This window comes from Cetorhinus maximus, chromosome 9 (assembly GCF_964194155.1).
Source record: "Cetorhinus maximus chromosome 9, sCetMax3.hap1.1, whole genome shotgun sequence".
In the NCBI taxonomy this organism is placed as follows: Eukaryota; Metazoa; Chordata; class Chondrichthyes; order Lamniformes; family Cetorhinidae; genus Cetorhinus; species Cetorhinus maximus.
Genome location: NC_135887.1, coordinates 87980307 through 87999870, shown reverse-complemented (window position 1 = coordinate 87999870; position 19564 = coordinate 87980307). Strand labels below are relative to the sequence as shown.

General features: G+C 42.9%; 1 protein-coding gene across 8 annotated transcripts in view; it reads right to left on the bottom strand.

Annotated features, from left to right (window-relative positions):
- The window catches only part of myrf (myelin regulatory factor), a 272972-nt gene extending 254867 nt beyond the window's left edge, over positions 1-18105 (bottom strand). For 5 of the 8 annotated variants that reach the window (XR_013577569.1, XM_078549049.1, XM_078549050.1 and 2 more), the window contains exons 1-2: positions 17614-18105; positions 10615-10677 (exon numbers count right to left, since the gene is read on the bottom strand). Coding sequence is in view for 7 of the 8 variants with exons in the window: in XM_078549049.1 (XP_078405175.1) it covers positions 10615-10677; positions 17614-17659 (109 nt within the window). In the remaining variant the exon portion in view is untranslated. Of the gene's footprint in view, positions 1-10614; positions 10678-16633; positions 16724-17613 lie in introns of those variants that run through there. The other 3 variants (XM_078549053.1, XM_078549059.1, XM_078549054.1) reach the window with 2 other exon arrangements.
- Between the last annotated feature and the right edge of the window lie 1459 nt (positions 18106-19564).

Here is a 19564-nt window from a genome sequence, read left to right as displayed (position 1 = left end):
ATAGATTGCTAGCTAACAGGTATAAATGGGTCAATTTCTGGCTGGCAAGATGTAACGAATGATGTGCCACAGGGATCGGTGCTGGGGCCTCAACTTTTTACAATTTATATAAATGACTTCGATGAAGGGACCAAAGGTATGATTGCTAAATTTGCTGATGACACAAAGATAGGTTGGAAAGTAAGTTGTGAAGAGGACATGAGAAAGCTACAAAGCGATATAGATAGGTTAAGTGAGTGGGCAAAGATCTAGCAAATGGAGTATAATGTAGGAAAATGTGAAATTGTCCATTTTGGCAGGAAGAATAAAAAAGAAGTATATGATCTAAATGGTGAGAGATTGAGGAACTCTGAGATGCAGAGGGACCTGGGTGTCCTAGTGCATGAATCACAAAAGGGACGGCAAGTAATTAGGAAAGCTAATAGAATGTTATCATTTGTGAGGGGAATTGAATACAAAAGTAGGGAGGTTATGCTCCAGTTATACAAGGCATTGGTGAGACCACATCTGGAGTACTGTGTACAGTATTGGTCTCCTTATTTAAGGAAGGATATAAATGCATTGAAAGCAATTCAGAGAAGGTTTACTAGACTGATACATGTTTTATGAGGAAATATTGGATAGGTTAGGCTTATATCCGCTGAAGTTTAGAAGAGTAAGAGACAACTTGATTGAAATGTACAAGATCCTGAAGGTTCTTGACAGGGTGGATGTGGAAAGGATGTTTCCTCTAGTGGGAGAATCTAGAACTAGGGATCACTGTTAAAAATAAAGGGCTCACCCATTTAAGACAGAGATGAGGAGAATTTCCTTCTCTGAGGGTTGTAAGTCTTTGGAACTCTCTTCCTCAAAAGGTGGTGGAAGTAGAGTATTTGAATATTTTTAAGGCAGAGATAGATAGATTTTTGATAAGCAAGGGGTGAAAGGTTATCAGGGAATGAGGTTACAATCAGATCAGCCATGATCTTATTGAATGGCGGAGCAGGCTCAAGCAGCCAAGTGACCTACTCCTGCTCCTAATTTGTATGTTCCGATGTAGGATGGGGAGGTGCTGTCAAAGGAGGGTTGCTGAATTGTGGCAGTTCATTTTGTTAATGGTACACACTGCTGCAACTGTGTGCTGTTGGTGGAGGGAGTGAATGTCTAAGGTGGTAGATGAGGTGCCAATCAAGCAAGCTGTTTTATCCTGGATGGTATCAAGCTTCCTGAATGTTGTTAGGGCTGCACTCATCCAGGCAAGTGGAGAGTATTCCATCACACTCCTAACTTGAACCTTGGAGATGATGGGACAGGTTTGGAGGAGTCAGGAGGCGAGTTACATGCCACAAAATACCCAGCCTCTGACCTGCTGTGACTCTTGTAGCCACAGTATTTATGTGGCTGGTCCAATAAAGTTTGTGGGTACCAGGATGTTGATGGTAGGGGATTCAGCAATGGTAATGCTGTTGAATGTCAAGGGGCGATAGTTACATTCTCTCTTGTTGGAGATAGTCCTTGCCTGGCACTTGTTGGGTGAATGTTACTTGCCTCTGGCCACAGGCCAAGATCCTAAGGGCCTCTGCTCTTGCCATAACATACTCAACTGCAAAATACTGTGCCCCAGTATGGTACTAATGTGCCCACACAAAACTGATCGATGTGCAACTCAACTCAACAATGCACATCATCTCAAGGACTCTTGCATCAACTCACCTCCCCTGGCTCCCAGTCCTGTGCAACATTTCCCTACCTCCATTAGGACAGTAATTGCAACAGGCAAGCTACTGGAGAAGGTCTACTCTAAACCAAGCCTGTCCTTTTCAATGACCTCCTTAACCCACCTGCAGTATGCCCCCCCCTCATGCCACCCCATATGGTTAAACCCACCATACTGAGGAGTAACAGCTGAGGACTTATGGCGGGAGGATTGGCAGGAGAAAACATCACCAGAAAGTAGATCTCACTGCTCATCCACCCAGCTTTGACCTACCATGGCAACAGTGGGTCCTTTTAAACCGTTTCCAGTCTGGCCAAGGCCTCTGTGCAGCCACCCAACATTCATGGAGTCGCCAAGACCAACCGGGCTGCAGCTGTGTTGCAGTCCAAACAACGAGTCACATTGTCAAGGAATGTCCACAGACTAAATTTGAAGGCGGGCTTAAAGAACTACATCTTGCCACTGACGAGGCTATTGCTTGATTCTGTGACTATGCACACATTAAATAAAAAATAACTTGTCACTTATCAGCCCAAGCCTGGATATTGTCCAGGTCTTCCTGCAAATGGGAACAGACTGCTTTACTGTCGGACAAGTTGTGAATGGTGCTGAACACTGTGCAATCATCAGCTTCATCAACGAACATCTCCACTTCTGACCTTACAATGGAGGGAAGATCATTGATCAAGCAACTCAGCCAGAAACAAGAGAAGTAGCTGCCTTCTTCATAATAAAGTAAGTCTACAATAGCAGAAGTCACTAGGGGAAATTTTTGGTTCAGGCCCAAACCAGAAAGGATATTTGCTGCGTGTCCACGACACCTGCACAAAACCATAGTCAGGTGCATGAACCAGTTTCAAGTTTGTGTCGCATTTTATCCACGAATTGCAGATACCAAGCAGTCCCTCTGCTGCAGCTCATCGCTTCACCACTACAGAAAATTGGTGATGCTCGCTGACAGATAAGATGCACTGTGGGGGTGGGAGTATGGGGGTGTACAGGTGGGTGAAAAATGGGCTGGAAAGGGCCAGGTTTTTGTGTGGGCCAGGAAGAGCATGCTATTTCTGTTCCCACAAACAACAGCATTTACCTTTTCTGAGCAGCCTCCAGTAGTCCCTTTGAGGACTGTTGATAAGACCTCCCAATGCTGGGGAAAAAGGCAACTAGCAAGCATTTCCATTCTCCACCCTTTTCAGGATGAAAATTGCAATCGGGCTCCTGCACCCAGTGTAGCACCATGGTGTGTTTATTTAAGCAGCCTCACACTTGTTTTAGGCACGAGTGCCAAGTGCCTATTTAAGGGTCTGGCTGAAAATTAAATCAGGCAAGCAAATAAGCGCACAGGGTTCCAGCCAGATTTTCTTCTGCTGGTCGCCATTTTTCTGGTGAGAAACAAGATGGTTGTCAGTTGAAAATCATCCTCCCCTCCCCATTGAGTCTAGCACCATTAATTAATCTCCTACAACTTTCTCCCCCCCTCTAGTCAATATTCCCTGTTTATAAACTGCTATGTGGCAAAAAAGAACCGCTCAAGTAAATCACTGCTCTAAGTCATCAGTTATTTGTGCGTTAAGGGCAGGGGAAGGCTGGTAACCATGGAAGCAATGTTCCATCTGAATGCTTATGATGCCATAAAATTACTTATTTACAACAAATATTTGTGATGTTTGGTCAAAGTAAGATACAGCAAATATTATTAACACACAGATGCAAAGGAAACAAGGAGCTGACCCGAAACTTTGTTATTGCAGTTGTCCCATCAACCTTATAGGGTGGTTACTGCTGGTCACTACTGATCACAGCACATCTTCTTGATTAGGGTGTATAAGTTGCAATACGTAAAAGCAGCACAACACCACCGACAAGCAAATCAGTCACAAATTGACCTCACTGAATACTTGCAACCTGGCAACCTGGCAGTCTGAAGACAAGGGTGTAACAGAGGAATGGAAAGAGAGACAGGGGTAATGAGAAAGATGCTACGCACTTACACACGTAGAGAGATAAACACTGTGTGCTTACACAAATAAAATGAGACACACAAACAGTGCATTTACTCAGGCCCACAGGGACACTGCGTATCCATATGAATAAATGGAAACAATTTATGAAAAATAGATATAAGTAAATAAATAGAGACAGATGGAGAGAAAATAAGTAAAAAAGGCCCACACACAGAGACACACTGAGGTGAGGAAGAGCAAGGGGGGGCACTCATATGATTGAAAAGACAAACATAGTCAAAGACATTGTGTGCTTACACAGATACAATAGGTGGAGTTTGGGTCAGAGAAAGGCAGAATGAAAGAGACACAGAACATGGGAGCAGGAATAGGCCATTCAGCTCCTCGAGCCTGTTCCGCCACTTAACTAGATCATAGATGATCTTCTACCTCAATGTCTTCTTCCCGCACTATCCCCGTATCCCTTAATGTCATTGGTATCTAGAAATCTATTGACCTCTGCTTTGGACATATTCAATGACTGATCCTCACAGCCCTCTGGGGTAGAGAATTTACCACCCTCTGAAGAAACTTCTCATCTTGGTCCTAAGTGGCCTACCTCTTATACTGAGACTGTGTCCTCTAGTTCTAGACCCCCTAACCAGGGGAAACGTCCTTCCTGTATCTATCCCGTCGAGCCCTGTAAGAATTTTGTACAGTTCAATGAGGTCACTTTTCATTCTTGTAAACTCTAGAAAATATAGGTGCAGTCTCCTCAATTTTTCCCCATAGGACAATCCAGCCATCCTGGGGATTAGTTTGGTGAACCCTCACTCCACTCCCTCTTTGGCCAGTATATCCTTCCTTAGGTAAGGAGACCAATACTGCATACAATGCTCCAGGTATGATCTCACCAAGGCTCCATACAATTGCAGTAAGATTTCCTTATTCCTGTACTCAAATCCCCATGCAATAAAGGCTAACATACCATTTGCCTTTCTAATTGCTTGTTGCACCTGCCAGACAGGTTGCACCTGCAAGTCAGGCAACTAGCTTAGGAGAAATACAGACACTTAAGAGCGAAGCTGCTGTAATGACCTTAGATTGGTGTTAGTATCATCGGTTTTCAGTGCAGAAGACCTGCAAAATGCCAGATGCTGGTAACCTATAGTTGCCAAATTCACTACGTCTGACTGCTGATTAGATCTGTTTGTTGCCAGGTCTGCCAAATGGCTAAAGAGGTGAATGTGGCAACTTTACACTGAGATTATCACTAGCTGCATGAGACCTGTGTGTGTGCAGTATAAGAGCAACTAGAGGTACAGAGCCAGAGAGAGCAACACAAGGAAAAGCCAAAAAACAGTTTTGGAATAAATGCATGTATGTTCTAAGCAAAAACAAAAATACCTGGAAAAACTTAGCAGGTCTGGCAGCATCTGAGGAGAGGGATACAGTTGACGTTTCGAGTTCGTATGACCCTTCATCAGAACTAAGACATATAGAAATGAGATGAAATATAAGCTGGTAGAAGGGGGTGGGACAGGAGAGCTCAAAAGGGGGCCAGTGATAGGTGGAGGCCAAGAAGAGACTGCCGAAGATGTCAGAGAAAAAAGGACAAAGAGACAAAGAGGTGTTGAAGGTGGTGATATTATCTAAAAGATGTGCTAATGGGGACATTAAGGGAAACAAGCTAGTGGCAGATGGCCCTAGTGCGGGTGCAGTGGGGGGAAGGGATCGAAATGGGCTAAAAGGTGGAGATGAAACAACAGATCGAAATAAATTTTAAAATAGGAGGGAAAAGAAAAAAATATAGTTGTAAAAAAATTATAAATTTTTTGGAAATAGGGGGATCGGAAAAGGGGTGGGGATGGAGGAGAGAATTCATGATCTAAACTTGTTGAACTTGATGTTAAGTCCGGAAGACTGTAAAGTGCCTCGTCGTAAGATGAGGTGTTGTTCCTCCAGTTTGCGTTGAGTTTCACTGGAACATTGCAGCAGGCCAAGGACGGACATTTGGGCATGAGAGCAGGGTGATGTGTTGAAATGGCAAGCGACAGGGAGATCTGGGTCATGCTTGCAGACAGACCGAAGGTGTTCCACAAAGCGGTCACCCAGCCTGTGTTTGGTCTCTCCAATGTAGAGGAAACCGCATTGGGAGCAGCAAATGCAGTAGGCTAAATTGAGGGAAGTGCAAATGAAGTGCTGCTTCACTTGAAAGGAGTGTTTGGGCCCTTGGACGGTGAGGAGGGGGGGAAGTAAAGGGGCAGGTGTTGCACCTTCTGCGGGAAGGTGCCATGGGAGGGGGTTGAGGTGTAGGGGGTGATGGAGGAGTGACCCAGGGCGTCCCAGAGGAATGATCCCTGCGGAAAGCCGCCGGGGGGATGAAGGGAAGATGTGTTTGGTAGTGGTATCATGTTGGAGTTGGCGGAAATGGCGGAGGATGATCCTTTGAATGCGGAGGCTGGTGGGATGATAAGTGAGGAAAAGGGGGACCCTATCATGGTCCTGGAAGGGAGAGGAAGGTGTGAGGGCGGATGCGCGGGAGATGGGCCGGACACGGTTGAGGGCCCTGTCAACCACCGTGGGTGGAAAACCTCAGTTAAGGAAGAGGAACTGTTTTGGAAAGTGGCATCATCAAAACAGGTGTGACGGAGGTGAAGGAACTGAGAAAATAGGATGGAGTCCTTACAGGAAGCAGGGTGTGAGGAGCTGTAGTCAAGGTAGCTGTGGGAGTCGGTAGGCTTGTAATGAGTATTGGTGGACAGTCTATCACCAGAAATTGAGACAGAGAGGTCAAGGAAGGGAAGGGAAGTGTCAGAGATAGACCACATGAAAATGATGGAGTGGTGGAAATTGGAAGCAAAATTAATGAATTTTTCTAGATGCAGACAAGAGCATGAAGTGGCACCGAAGCAGTCATTGAATGTTCTAAGCATCCTGCTTTGAAAAAGACCTCAACCGAAAATAAGGAATATATATATTATGAGGTTTTTTTTTAATTCATTCATGGGATGTGGGCTTCGCTGGCTGGGCCAGCATTTATTGCCCATCCCTAGCTGCACTTGAGAAGGTGTTGGTGAGCTGCCTTCTTGAACCATTGCAATCCATGTGGTGTAAGTCTACCCACAGTGCTGTTAGGAAGTGAGTTCCAGGATTTTGACCCAGCGACAGTGAAGGAGCGGCAATATATTTTCAAGTCAGGATGATGAGTGACTTGGAGGGGAACTTCTAGGTGGTGGTGTTCCCAGCTATCTGCTGCCCTTGTTCTTCTAGATGGTAGTGGTCATGGGTTTGGGAGGTGCTGTCGAAGGAGCCTTGGTAAATTCCTGCAGTACATCTTGTAGATGGTACACATTGCAGCTACTGTGCGTCGGTGGTGGAGGGAGTGAATGTTTGTGGATGTGGTGCCAATCAAGTGGCTGCTTTGTCCTGGATGGTGTCAAGTTTCTTGAGCATTGTGGGGGCTGCACTCATCCAGGCAAGTGAGGAATATTCCATCACACTCCTCACTTGTGCCTTGAAGATGGTGGACAGGCTTTGGGGAGTCAGGAGGTGGGTTACTCATTGCACAATTCTTAGCCTCTGACCTGCTCTTCTAGCCATAGTATTTATATGGCTAGTCCGGTTCAGTTGCTGGTCAATGGTAACCCCAGGATGTTGATAGTGGGGGATTCAGTGATGGTAATGCCATTGAACATCAAGGGGCGATGGGTCGATTCTCTCTTGTTAGTGATGGTCATTGCCTGACACTTGTGTGGTGCAAATGTTACTTGCCACTTGTCAGCCAAGCCTAGATATTGTCCAGGTCTTTCTGCATTTGGACATGGACTGCTTCAGTGTATGAGGAGTCGTGAATGGTGCTGAATATTGTGCAATCATCAGCGAACATCCCCACTAATGATGTTCAGCACCACAGGTGTCACGAACTGACTTTATACCCTGGTTAAACTATTTGTTCATAGTTTTGGACAAAGCTTAAAAAGCAGTAACCCGGTACCGTATTCTAAAGATACAAATTCAAATAGAAAGAGGATTATGAATTGCAGGTTCTTGCTGCACAACAGATTCTATAACTGTTGAACTGGGACAGCACCAGTGGGAAATCCAGTGCCCTGGAATAATCACATCTGTTGTTCAGAATAAATGCATAATCTTTAATTGTTCTTCAACTTCATCCACAGTAATGTCCAGTCACCTCACATTGACAATTATTGATTGAACTGACCCAATAATCTAATTAAATGCCCTTTTTAATATATCTCTCTTATGTACTGTCTTCATACTATATTCTTCAATTTTTTCTCTGTAACATATCTAACCGTACATTGAACTCCAGAACTCAGATTATCTTTTGTGAAAAAATGTTCTTTTCTCATTCCTAACTTGTACATTTTTATTATGTGTCGCTTGTTATTAGAAGCCTTAACTGATTTTGCTGGCTCAATGCTGGAGGTCACCATTGAACAGAAGTTTAACTAAACCAGCTACTTAGCAATATGGCAACTATAACAGGGCAGAGGCTGGGTAGTCTGTGATGGCTCAACTCCTAGCCTCTCAAAACTTCTGCACAGTCAGCAAGATTCAAGTTAAAATGTGGCGGGAATACTCACCATTTGCCCGGATCAATATAGCTTAAAAACACACAAGAAATTTGACACTAACCACATGTAGTTTGCCTGATCCCTCCCTCCATCACCGGACTCAATATCGACCACCTTCCAGCATCAGCACACTGTGTTACAGTATGTTCTATCTGCATGATACACTGCAGCAACTCACCAAGCTTACTTCAGCAGGACTTCCTTCATCAGTGACCTCAACCACAAAGAAGGACAGGAGCAGCAACATCATGTGAACATCAGCAACTCCAAGTTCACCCAGCCCCACTCTCTTCCAAAGTCACACACCATGCTGACCTGGACATCTGTTGCCATTCCTTCGGAGAAAATGGGTGGGATTTTCCAGCCCCGCCTACTGCTGGGATCATCGGATCCTGTTGGAAGACAATGGACTTTTGGCTGGCCCCCCGGATCTCCGGCGGTGGGTCCCGCCACGACGGGGCCAGAAAATTCCAGCCGATGAGTCAAAATCTTAGAATTCCTTACCTGACACCATCAAGGAGCACTTTCACCACAAGATCTGTAATGGTTTGAACAGAAGACCCACCAGCACCTTATCAGGGCAACTAAACATAGACAATAAATGCAGCTTTGCCAAAATTTCCCAAATCTCACTCACGCCCCAAAGAAATCCACATCATATTGATAATTGATCACCTCAAAGTCTACTCATTCTCAAAGTAACATGAATTTCATGGATCTGATCAAACTATTAGACAGCAGTAATCCTTGCAACATCTTGCTTCACATTGTTGAAAATGCTTTGTAACTATTACACAGCATTTTCCTTTGTACTGTGAGGGCACAGGATACAAGTAAAAATACCATTCATGGGAACCCAAGTAGGAAGAACTGCTCTAAAATAATCTGTGCTCTTATATTGTAATTTTGTTTTTACACATTATCTTTAGAGTGTACGTTTATCTGCTCCCAGATCTCTAACATTCCATGTCATTTGAAAGATCAAACATCACCTGGGTGAATGAGTCTTCAATGCTTTTTAACTCCTGTAGAGAAGCACTTGTTGTGCATGATACTCAGACATAACATAACATGGTGCAGCTTCAAGAATCTCTGAGCTGTTTTTGAGAATAGCAAGAATTAAAAGGTGGGCGAGAGAAAGATATGGAGATTGATATAGACATAGATAGAGAGATAGATATAGATAGCAAGAGAGGGAAGCACCTGACAGAGTAAATTCACACTATTACAGTGCACATCACAAGTGCCCTATGAATGGTGTAATCAATGAAGAAGGAGATACAAAAGAAAGAAGGATTAAATGAATTGCACAAAATGTTTATTTGATTGAGACAGTGCAGTGACTAGATAAAATAGAGTCATAAAATCATAGAACGATTACAGCACAGGATATTCAGCCCGTAGCTCCATGCTAGGATTCTGCAACAGCCTCCCTTGATTGCTTCCTAATCTGCTCCATAAAGAGCAGAGGTGATCTCTTCCCCATTGTCATAACTGATCTGTGCTCTTCCTCAAGGTATTAGTACTGGCAGACCTATAATATAGCGACAGCTTCTCTGACTTTCTCTCTGGTTCTTCTTCAGCACTAAGTACCTTGCTTACATCTATGATTAATTACCTTGTCCTACACTAAATCTCTGATCTGATGAACTGAGGCCAATGATTTAATGCCTGAACTGTCACTTTGATTGACTCAACATAGAGGGTGGATAAAACCTAGGGTCTTCTGATCAGTATGGGCTCAAATCTACACTAGGCAGTGCTTTTAACCACTGAGCTATTACAAGTGCTAAACTGATGCTATTATTGAATGTTATAAGTACTAGAGTTCCTCACACTAGCACCATTGTGCAAAAAGGTCCCAATGAGCAGCCTTTTCAAATATATGCTATGACCCACTCAGCTACATGCTTTTCAAAAACTGCATGTGTTGCAGACATGGGAATGGGGGGTGTGGAGGAGAAGGATCCCACAAAATTAAAAAACCCTGCCTAAAGTCGGCATAAAACATTCTAACATACATTGATGAATTTCATGGGACTGTCCTGTCTTCAGAGATTCCATGCAACAAATGCAGCCCATGAAAGATGTAGAAGCTACTTAACACCTACCAACAAACATACAGGGCAAAGCAAAACATTAATGACAGATAGAAAAACTGCAAACATGCAAACAGTGGAAATACACAGCAGGTCAGGCAGCATCTGAACTAGAAAAGACAGATGGACATTTTGCATATACTGACCCTCAGAACCCCGGAGGATCAGATGCTGAGGGCCTGGTGTACATTTATAGCAGATTCTGTTCTTAATTTCAATGAAACAATCATTGTACAGGACGTTAGAAAGTGTTAAGGTATATATGTGATGCTGACCTGTATTGTAATGTCTGAAGGGACCGTCTGCATAAGCCATTCTGGAGTGCGCTACCTCTTGGTCTGTGTACAAGTGAGAATAGATCATAAACAAATGTATCAATTTTCATCACTTTCTCTCGTTCCCTCCTCTTTCAGTTTCTGCCACCTGAAAACGTTGCCTCTCCCTGGGATACAGCTCCTCGGGTGTCAGTAGCCCTCTGGTAACTTTCATTAATGCAGGTTCCTCATGTGGGAGTGCAGCTAGTGTTAAGGGCAGCAGTGTTCCTGCCCTTGCCTGGTGCCCATATATAGAGATCTTCCAGCAAGGCTTACTGGATAATAATCCAGAGCAGAAATTTCCTCGCCTGGTCCAGGGCCACTAAGGACAAGTGAGTTGGGATCAGAAAAACTTGGGAACAGAATATGGGACCTTCCTGGTTTATCCAGTTCTATATTCCAACTAAACCAGGAACTGCCCTAAGTAACTGGGATTGACCCTCTCAGGTGGGAAGCAGGGTGCACCAATGTAACACGTCACTGAGTAGCAGGGTGGAATTGCATCTTTCCCTAAGCTATCAGTTCCTGACCTCAGACAGATCATTTGGAGATTAGCAATTAGGAAACACCTAGAGAGGGGACACGATAACCAGGTGGTAGGCAAGTTGCAAACCTGCTATTCAGCTTCCTGCCAGTGCTGCTCTAAATCCAGCCCCTGGGAGTTACCCTTAAAGTGCTCAGCAATGAGTCTCCTTCCAATTCCATGCACCCGCTCCCCATCCCACCCATGGAGGACAGTCTGGGCTCCGCTCAGCAGGTCTATATATTGCTAGATATGGAAGTTCCTTGGCTTCAGGAAATCACAAGTCCCCTTCCCTCAGTGTGCAGAATGTTGAGCCAACCTGATATATAGGCACAACTACTCCTGTTACACCCCTGGGTAATATTTTTAATTTGGGGCTCAGCAAGTTACCCTGCATACATCTACTGTGAGCAACATTGGTAGCGACCTTGGAGTAGGCAGTCAAGCTGCCATGACAGTTAGGGATGATACACAGCAAGGGAAGGAGGCAGAATCTAAAGGCATGGAGAAGAAAAACACATTTTTATTTAACAGACAAGTTTTACCCTTCAGAACCTACAATACATTTCTACATCAACAGATGATAATCTCAGACAATCACATTGGTTGCATCCGCCCCTGCAATACGTTGCATGAAGTACTGGCTTTATTTCAGTTTTCCCCACTCCTCTCCTAAAGGTGCTGGCTCTTACTGCAGTAAAGTTCAATGGTGATAGGCACCTCAAGTGACCATTCCTCATGTGTGAGTTAAGCCCCAGGGAGTGAGCACTCTACAGGGGCTGGATGGAAGGCAGGGAAGATGCTGCTGGGGTCTCTGCCAAAGATGCTATAAGTCCACTTGTGGATTGTTGATTGACCATTCAACTTTGGGGGGGCACCAAAACTGATCCTGATCCTGTCCTCATCCAGCAGCTGTAGATGAACTTTCCTGTAGGAATCACTGAACAAAGCAGATGTCAAGCCTCAGCCCTTCTGGTTTTATGACTCAGGAAAAAACCAAGAGATACAAAAAACACTCTACAATTTAATCCATTCCTCTGATTCATCTCCAGAACAGCTTCTTTAACATGATGCTGCACCCTCTAATTTGTCAGCATTGCACCAAAAGGAAGAATGCGACATTTAAAAACTAGAGGTGAATGGAGGTTTTGAAGGATCACAGCTTCATGTTCTTGGTAAATCTTTCTTTGTTTATTTACAAACAGAGCAGGATGTAAATAAGGAGCATTGAACTGCATCCACACATTACTGAGGCCATCTTGGTAAGAATGAGGCCTGGCCCTTTTTTCTGCTTTCCCAAACATTGAAAAAGTTTACCAAATCATCTTTTTTTCACATGACCCATTTATAGATAAGGCTCTCAACATCAGCTTTAAAAGGGAGGATTGATGGTCAGCCCAACTTTGGGAGGGATCCTAATAGTAAGAGTCCCTCTTTTAACAGTGTTCCTAATAGTGAGAGGCAATTTTAGGAGTGCTCCTTTTTATAATGCAGTCTTGATACTGAATATCCCACTTTAAAAGAGATCTGAATGAGAATACACACTTTTTTAAAAGGGATGGGATTTTGATGGTGAGGCTCCCTTAATGCAGTGCCCCACCTGAATAATTTGGCATGAAAACTTGAATTAAAATTAATACTTTAGTGTAGTAATGGCAGGGATAATGATGAATACAGTTCCTGAGACTGCAGTAATTAACTTCTAACCAGCTGTTTTTCAACTGCAACACTGAAAATCAAAACCATAACAGAAATGATCAGAAGCACACCAGCAGATCAGTCAGCAGAAGAAATACAGAATCCAGATAGGTAATTCCTGGCAATTCCTCTTTACAGATGACTGACTTGCTATGTATTTCCAGTGGTTTCTATTGTGATAGATAGTCAGGCAATCCAACTGAATAAGGTCGATAAGATGCTACAAATATTAGAGAGAAGCTGAGCAGAATAAGAGGTGTGCAAGAGGGAATATGATAGAAAATGTGAGAGGAGGAATGTGACAGTGGATGTCTGAGACACTGTGAAAAAGAGTGAGGTAGAGAGAGAGAGCAAGAGACACAGAGTGCAAGCAATGGAGAGAGATTGACTGTGTGGGTGAGAAGAAGGATGTGTTGAGAACATAATAGAACAAGCAAAGTGTGAGAGAGAAAGAACACAGTAGAAGCATTAAATGTTGACATTATTTTAAAAATGATGAAGATAGAAAGGATGAGATAAAAATTAAAAAGCAAACGGGGAAAATATAGAAAGAAGAAAATGATAGAATAAAGCAGAGGAAGGAAATAGAGAAAAAAGTCAGAAGAACCTAGTAGTTTTTTCAGTTCCAACCCTTCAGGTATTCCCCATTCCAGAAATAAAATAAATATAACACATTTAATACCAACAGAGTGAATTCTTGCAGACATACAGGCTGATTACCATTGGGCAGAGTGAATAGCAGTGCACAGAATATGAAACATCACTCCTGAACTAACACTCATTGGTTTTTTCCAATAAATTGCCCATTTTTAAAGATATTTATTTTATGTTTTTATAATAATCACTTGTGGTAATTGCTTGATAAATCTTAACACTAATTATTAGCAATTTACAGGTTCATCAGCTACAATTTTCATAAGTGTGAAAATTAATATATTACTGAGAAACTGAGACAAATAGGAAATAGCAATGTATGAGACAGAGAGACGGACAGATAACTGTAGAGTATATTATACAGACAAAAGATCAGAATTATACAGCTGAGCATGCACCGCACTCTGCCCAGTGACAAAGCAGCTCTGCTCATGATCAGTCATGTATGTGTGTAGTGCTATTTCCTGCCCTTTTTTAAATGTTAGAGATGACATAGAAAAAAGAATGGCAGAATAAACTTAATTGTTAAGAAACTAAGGTTTTTAACCATACAGCACAGACTAATTCTAAATTAAATTTGAAAAGTCTCCAGACTGATTAATAGGTCACCTGAGCACTTTAAATGTAGTGTAATATGGCCCTGGGGTCATACTAAACTCAGCGCAATGACTAGAAAGAAATATTTGCATCCGTATAGCTCAGTGAAATATCTCAAGGCAGGCAATCAACTACGTTTAAAGTGTAGGGACGAGAAGAGTAGAGGCAAATACAGCAGCCATAATCCTCCACAGAGTTATCAGATGGTTGACTAGTTCATCTGCTCATGCTGATGTTGGCCACTCCACCAGGGTAGCTGCATGCTCTTGTTCAGGTAACCATACAGCAACTTCAACAGCCACCTGAACCCCAGAACTCTGGTTAACTGGCATCTCAAAGCTGGAAGCTCTGGTGCCCAATAATGGGAGGAGTGTGGCTGGGAGACGATGGCTGACCACTCCTAAATGACACTGTCACTTTCATGTGGATGCACATCTGACTGTCCTGTGTCAATGGCCACACAGTTAAACAGGCCAGTTAATACAGATCTGTGTCCAGTGCGAAATCATCATTCTAGGATTAGAATATTGAGTAACAGATATCAGTCACACTGGTCACTCAAAACTGGGTGTATAATTATAAATTTTGAAATCGGTTGAGTTTCAGAATCTATCCTCAGTCAACTTGTAGAGATAAAGATAAAAAAACTAACTGCTGGGAATCTGAAAGCGAGAAACATTGAAAATCCATCTGGAAAGAGAAAATACTTGGTAATATCTCCCAACAGCGGGTTAACAAGAAATAACCAACATGGAGTCTTTGAAACCAATTATATTTCAGTTTCATTTTAAAAATTGAATTCTCCTTTCTGAATGAATTCAATGTTAGTGCTGTAAAAGGGTCGCTATGCGAAGTATTAATCTGCATTTTCTCTTTTCGGATGCTGGCTAGTCTGTTCGTGTATTTCCAGCTATTTGCTGGTTGTCTCTGGCTTTATGGAGAAATAATCACTGGTGTGCTTTAATGCTGTCTAATATACTTCTGTGTCTGATACTGTTAATGCATCACCTCAAATGACTCCTCGTGATCCCACCACTAGCCAACTGCACCTCGTCCTGAGGTTCTTCCGCTCAGGACACTGTCCTGATAAGTGCTAGACACCTTTCTGCAAAGTTAATTGTTAGCACTCACTAGCATCTTAGTCCCATAGTCAGGGTTTCACAGATTGCAAAAAGCCATTTCCATTTTACAGACCCTGGCAGGAATTTCCTCAAGCCTTAGCCCCCATCTCCCTCCGTAAATTCGGCGGAAGCTCATCAGAAACCCATTCTCTGACTACCCGAGATTTCCAACAACGTTACGAGTGCCGATCGGGGGAATGTCCCAAGTAAATTCCCAGTGTAACCCAAATCTGCCCATACAATCGTACAGCACAGAAGGTGTACGGCCCATCAGACAATGCCTAGTTTTTGAAAGAGTTGTTCAAACATCCCGCCCCTCTGCTCTCTTCCCCCATTGCCCTGCCAACCTGCCATATTCAGGGGGATAACCAATTTCTTTTGGAACTGTACTGCTGAATCTGCGTCTACGATTTTTCCAGACCGAGCAGGCCAAGTCTCGGAACCTGCTCCGTCCCAGCGGTACACCCAGAGTAATCGGCAATTCCTCTCTCGCCTTCACTCCACAAGCTCTCTGTCACTTTGTCACATCTTTCCACCCCTCCTCTGGCTGACACTACTGCAGTCCGTGCACCTCTGAGCTCACCTCAGCCACCTTCTAGTTTGTAAATATCCATCTCCACATCTTCCTCCTCCCAGCATCTTCACCTGTGCAAATCAAGGCTTGTTTTGTCATTCCCTACCCTAACTCCTTACTTTCCTCAATAGTGGGGAACTCCTCACATCCTCCAGCCACCCTTTCCTCTACACTCAAAACTTGCTGCCACTTCATCACTAATTCCCCCATCCTCTCCCTCTTGACTCTGTGCTGTCCTGTTGGGATTAGGTGTTTCAATAATGAGAAAAGGTTGACTTCCAGCGCCCCGCCCCCGGGACAGTTCCCAGAGGAATTTCACATGACAAGTGTCCCAAACCGGTCAGTAAAGGAGATATCAGTCACTGCAGCTCTCAAGAGTTAAATCATACCATCCCAAAGCAACTGGACTGCAGAAGGCAGACACATCGCCTCAGGTTTTCTTAAATATTCCTCTCCTTCTCTTGGTTGTGCGTTGTCTGGTGAGAAATTGGACACAGTTGGTGATCATTAGGCCTGGCAGGGCCTGTAAAACTGGACACAACCTTAAAATCTCTTATTAATTAACAAGGAAAGCAAATGAAATGAGCCATAACAATTAGAAACCTTTCAGTAATAGAAAAAAACAAGTTTTGAATACACGTGGCTTGGCGAGGACTCCTTCCCCACTACCTGCTGAAAAGCTGTTTACCAGAAAAAATGTTTCTGACACAATTTCAATTTTATAAATTGGATTTTTTTTCATGTAACTTCAATTTATCTCACACTCCTTAACATTTGCCAGTTAATAGAAATTAAATAGATTATGCTAATCACCTGTCTGCGATGTTCTCTCTCTCTCTCGCCTCAACCACTATCACTTTAGGTCTATCAGAATGATGTCTCTCCAACAGCTCTGTTTTTCCGTTTCAAGCCCAAACTCCCTCGGTCAATGCGATTTATTCCCGAGAGTTGCAGGGAGTTAGAAGGGGGATTAGCGCGTGTGTGTGCGAGAGAGTCAGAATCGGAGTCATATGCTTGCTCTGTACCAGCTAGACTGATCACATTCTCCGCAAGCAGATTCATTTAAGTACATGTGGAAATCTCGAAGTTAAGTCCAGCCACAAAACCAGTAAATCCCACAATCACAAGAAACAAAATAAGGACATTAGGGCAGGCTAGTTAACGGAGGCATTTAGAAGGCGTGATTTTTACAACGGTTTGTGTCAAATAAGTGAACTTAACCCAGAAAGTTTAGGGAAACAAACTATTTTCCCCAATAAATATTCCAACTTTATTGTTAAAAATACAAAATAAACCTTGATTTACGTCAAACAGGTCAGGTTTGAAATGATAAATCCCGTAATCTTTAAAGTATATGTAGTGTTTTTAAAATGCCGATCGGAATCTGGTATGTTGCTAGAATTTATCATGTTAAATCGGATAATTGTTACACTTTGCGTTTGAAATAAATACATATTCAGTGCTGCAAAACTGCAGAAGTTATTGTTGATCAAATTTGGGGTTCACTTTTGCACAAAGTGGAAGCAATTAATTCCGATATATATTTAACTCCAAAATGAATTATTTTAAAACGTTTTGACACGCTTTAGACCCAGAGACACAGTAAAGAACTCTCAGCACAAACCAGCACCAGTCCTACCTCGGACCCTTCAATCCTTTTTTGTGTTTTGCTTTCGTCTTCTCGTTTTTCAGGAGACTGCAGTCACTTTTGACATAAAAACATAACCGATCAGAATCTCTTAGAATTATGTTAGAAAAGCCGGAGGGGGAAAAATCCCCACTTTTTTTTTTACCTTCAAAAAAGCGTTGCAAAGCTTCAGTCTCGTCAACCACTTCCATTTCTCTATCAGCTAGCGACTCCTCCCCGACACATCCATGTAAAGAGATCGCCTGCTTCCCAGGACTTCAAAACATCAGGGAATTCCCACAAAAATAAAACATACAAGCAAAGATTCAACTGAAGGGGGGGGACAAGACAAGAAGCCCCTACTAGCGCCTTCTGGTAATCCACAGTCTCGCACCTCCTCAATGTACCTGCGGGAGGTCAGTTTCACGAGTCAGTTTCGTGCTGGCCAACTCCTCTGATTCTTTTCAAACCAACTTTCTCTTTATTTTGTGTTGGCCAAAACTTCAGCACTAATATAATTTCAGACCTGCCGGTTTTTAATACCTCTCACTTCTTCAAGAAGGTCTACTGAGGGGGGAGGGGGGAAAAATGAAACCTTTCTCCTTTAATAAAGCAAAAAAATACTGCTCAGGATTGCCGGTTCAGATTCCTCCCCCTCCTGCTTCCCCCCACCCCACCCCCCATTTCGATGGGATTTTTTTCCTCTCTCCACTTATCGCTCTGCCCGCCGATGTGATGTCAGCTAAAACATAACGTCACTCATTCGCCGACGTGCTGGACAATAACCTCTGCAATTGAGCAATAGCAGTACGGAAACATGCAGGTGGCAGAATTAGTGGGATTTTATAGTGTGTGGTATGTTTGCTTCATAAAGTACAAATATAGTTATTTTAATGTTTGACCAACAAGTCAAAGGTCGCTTCCTTAGCAAATAAAAGTCGGACAAGATTTTCTCTAGTCTTCAGCCTGTCACATTTCCTTGCTGATCTGGTTTGATCAGACGACTGTGGGTGTTGCTCATCAAACCCTTTCCCCTTAAACTCCAAATACCCCACCTTACAAACCCTTCCCAATCGGTCGTTTCTCCTCCTTTCAGGCGCTCTTTAAAACTTACCTCGTTAGCCAGGCATTTCTTCACCCGCCCAAATGCCTCCTTTCTTTAGCTCAGGGAATCATTTTTTTTTGTCCGATTACACTCCTGCGATGCACCTTGAGGTTTTTTAAAACTATGTTAAAGGTGCTGGATAAATGCAAGTTGTTGTTGTACTGAAATCAAGGCTCATTTTATATTACCCTACTCTAACTCATCTTGAGCTTGCAACTGTGAAACTCTTCACGTCTCTCGGTTGTCCCTTCATCATACAATCTGCAGGCGTTTAAACAGCATACTGAGTGTCACTAAGGCACCAGTTCCTAATTTACTTCAGCATCCCTCCTTTTATTAGCCTTACTTGTTTGTTCTGTACTAAAGGTCCAGCCCTTCACTTCCATTTCTAATTTTAAAAACACAATATTAAAGGGGTGCTTTTATTATTTGCAAACACAAATGATGCACAAGCCATACAGACACCTGGCTCTCCTTTGTTCCTCCGTTCCCTCTCCTTAAAATAAGTGTGAGAGGTCTGTTCACCTTTGTGTTTAAAGAAATGCGGACATAGGTACGAAATGAACTAGCCTGAAGTAGACTAGAAATGACAAAATCTTCTTTTCATGGACTGTACTGGATACATAGGATCAATTCCCAATGTGTTGATAAATTCCTTTTAATATAATTCATTCAATATCTGTTAGGTGATGGGATTGAAGTTTATAATAATGATAGATGACCTCTTAGTAGAATTATTACATTATCAATATTATTGGCTGTAAAATTGGATTCAGATCTTGGAGTTTTATTCAATGGTCTTTGAATAGTGAAGAGAAAACTTTACCTGAGATTTATCTTGCTGTGCTTGGTTTTCCCTTTTAGGAGATTGGGTGTAGCCTGGATCGATTTTACAGGAAAGATTGGACACGGGCTGTGGGGGGATTTGGGTTAACAGACCAAATGATCGCTTCTTGCTTTATACTTTCTTATGTCAGATGACTTGATTTTAAGATACAAACTTATTGGGCAG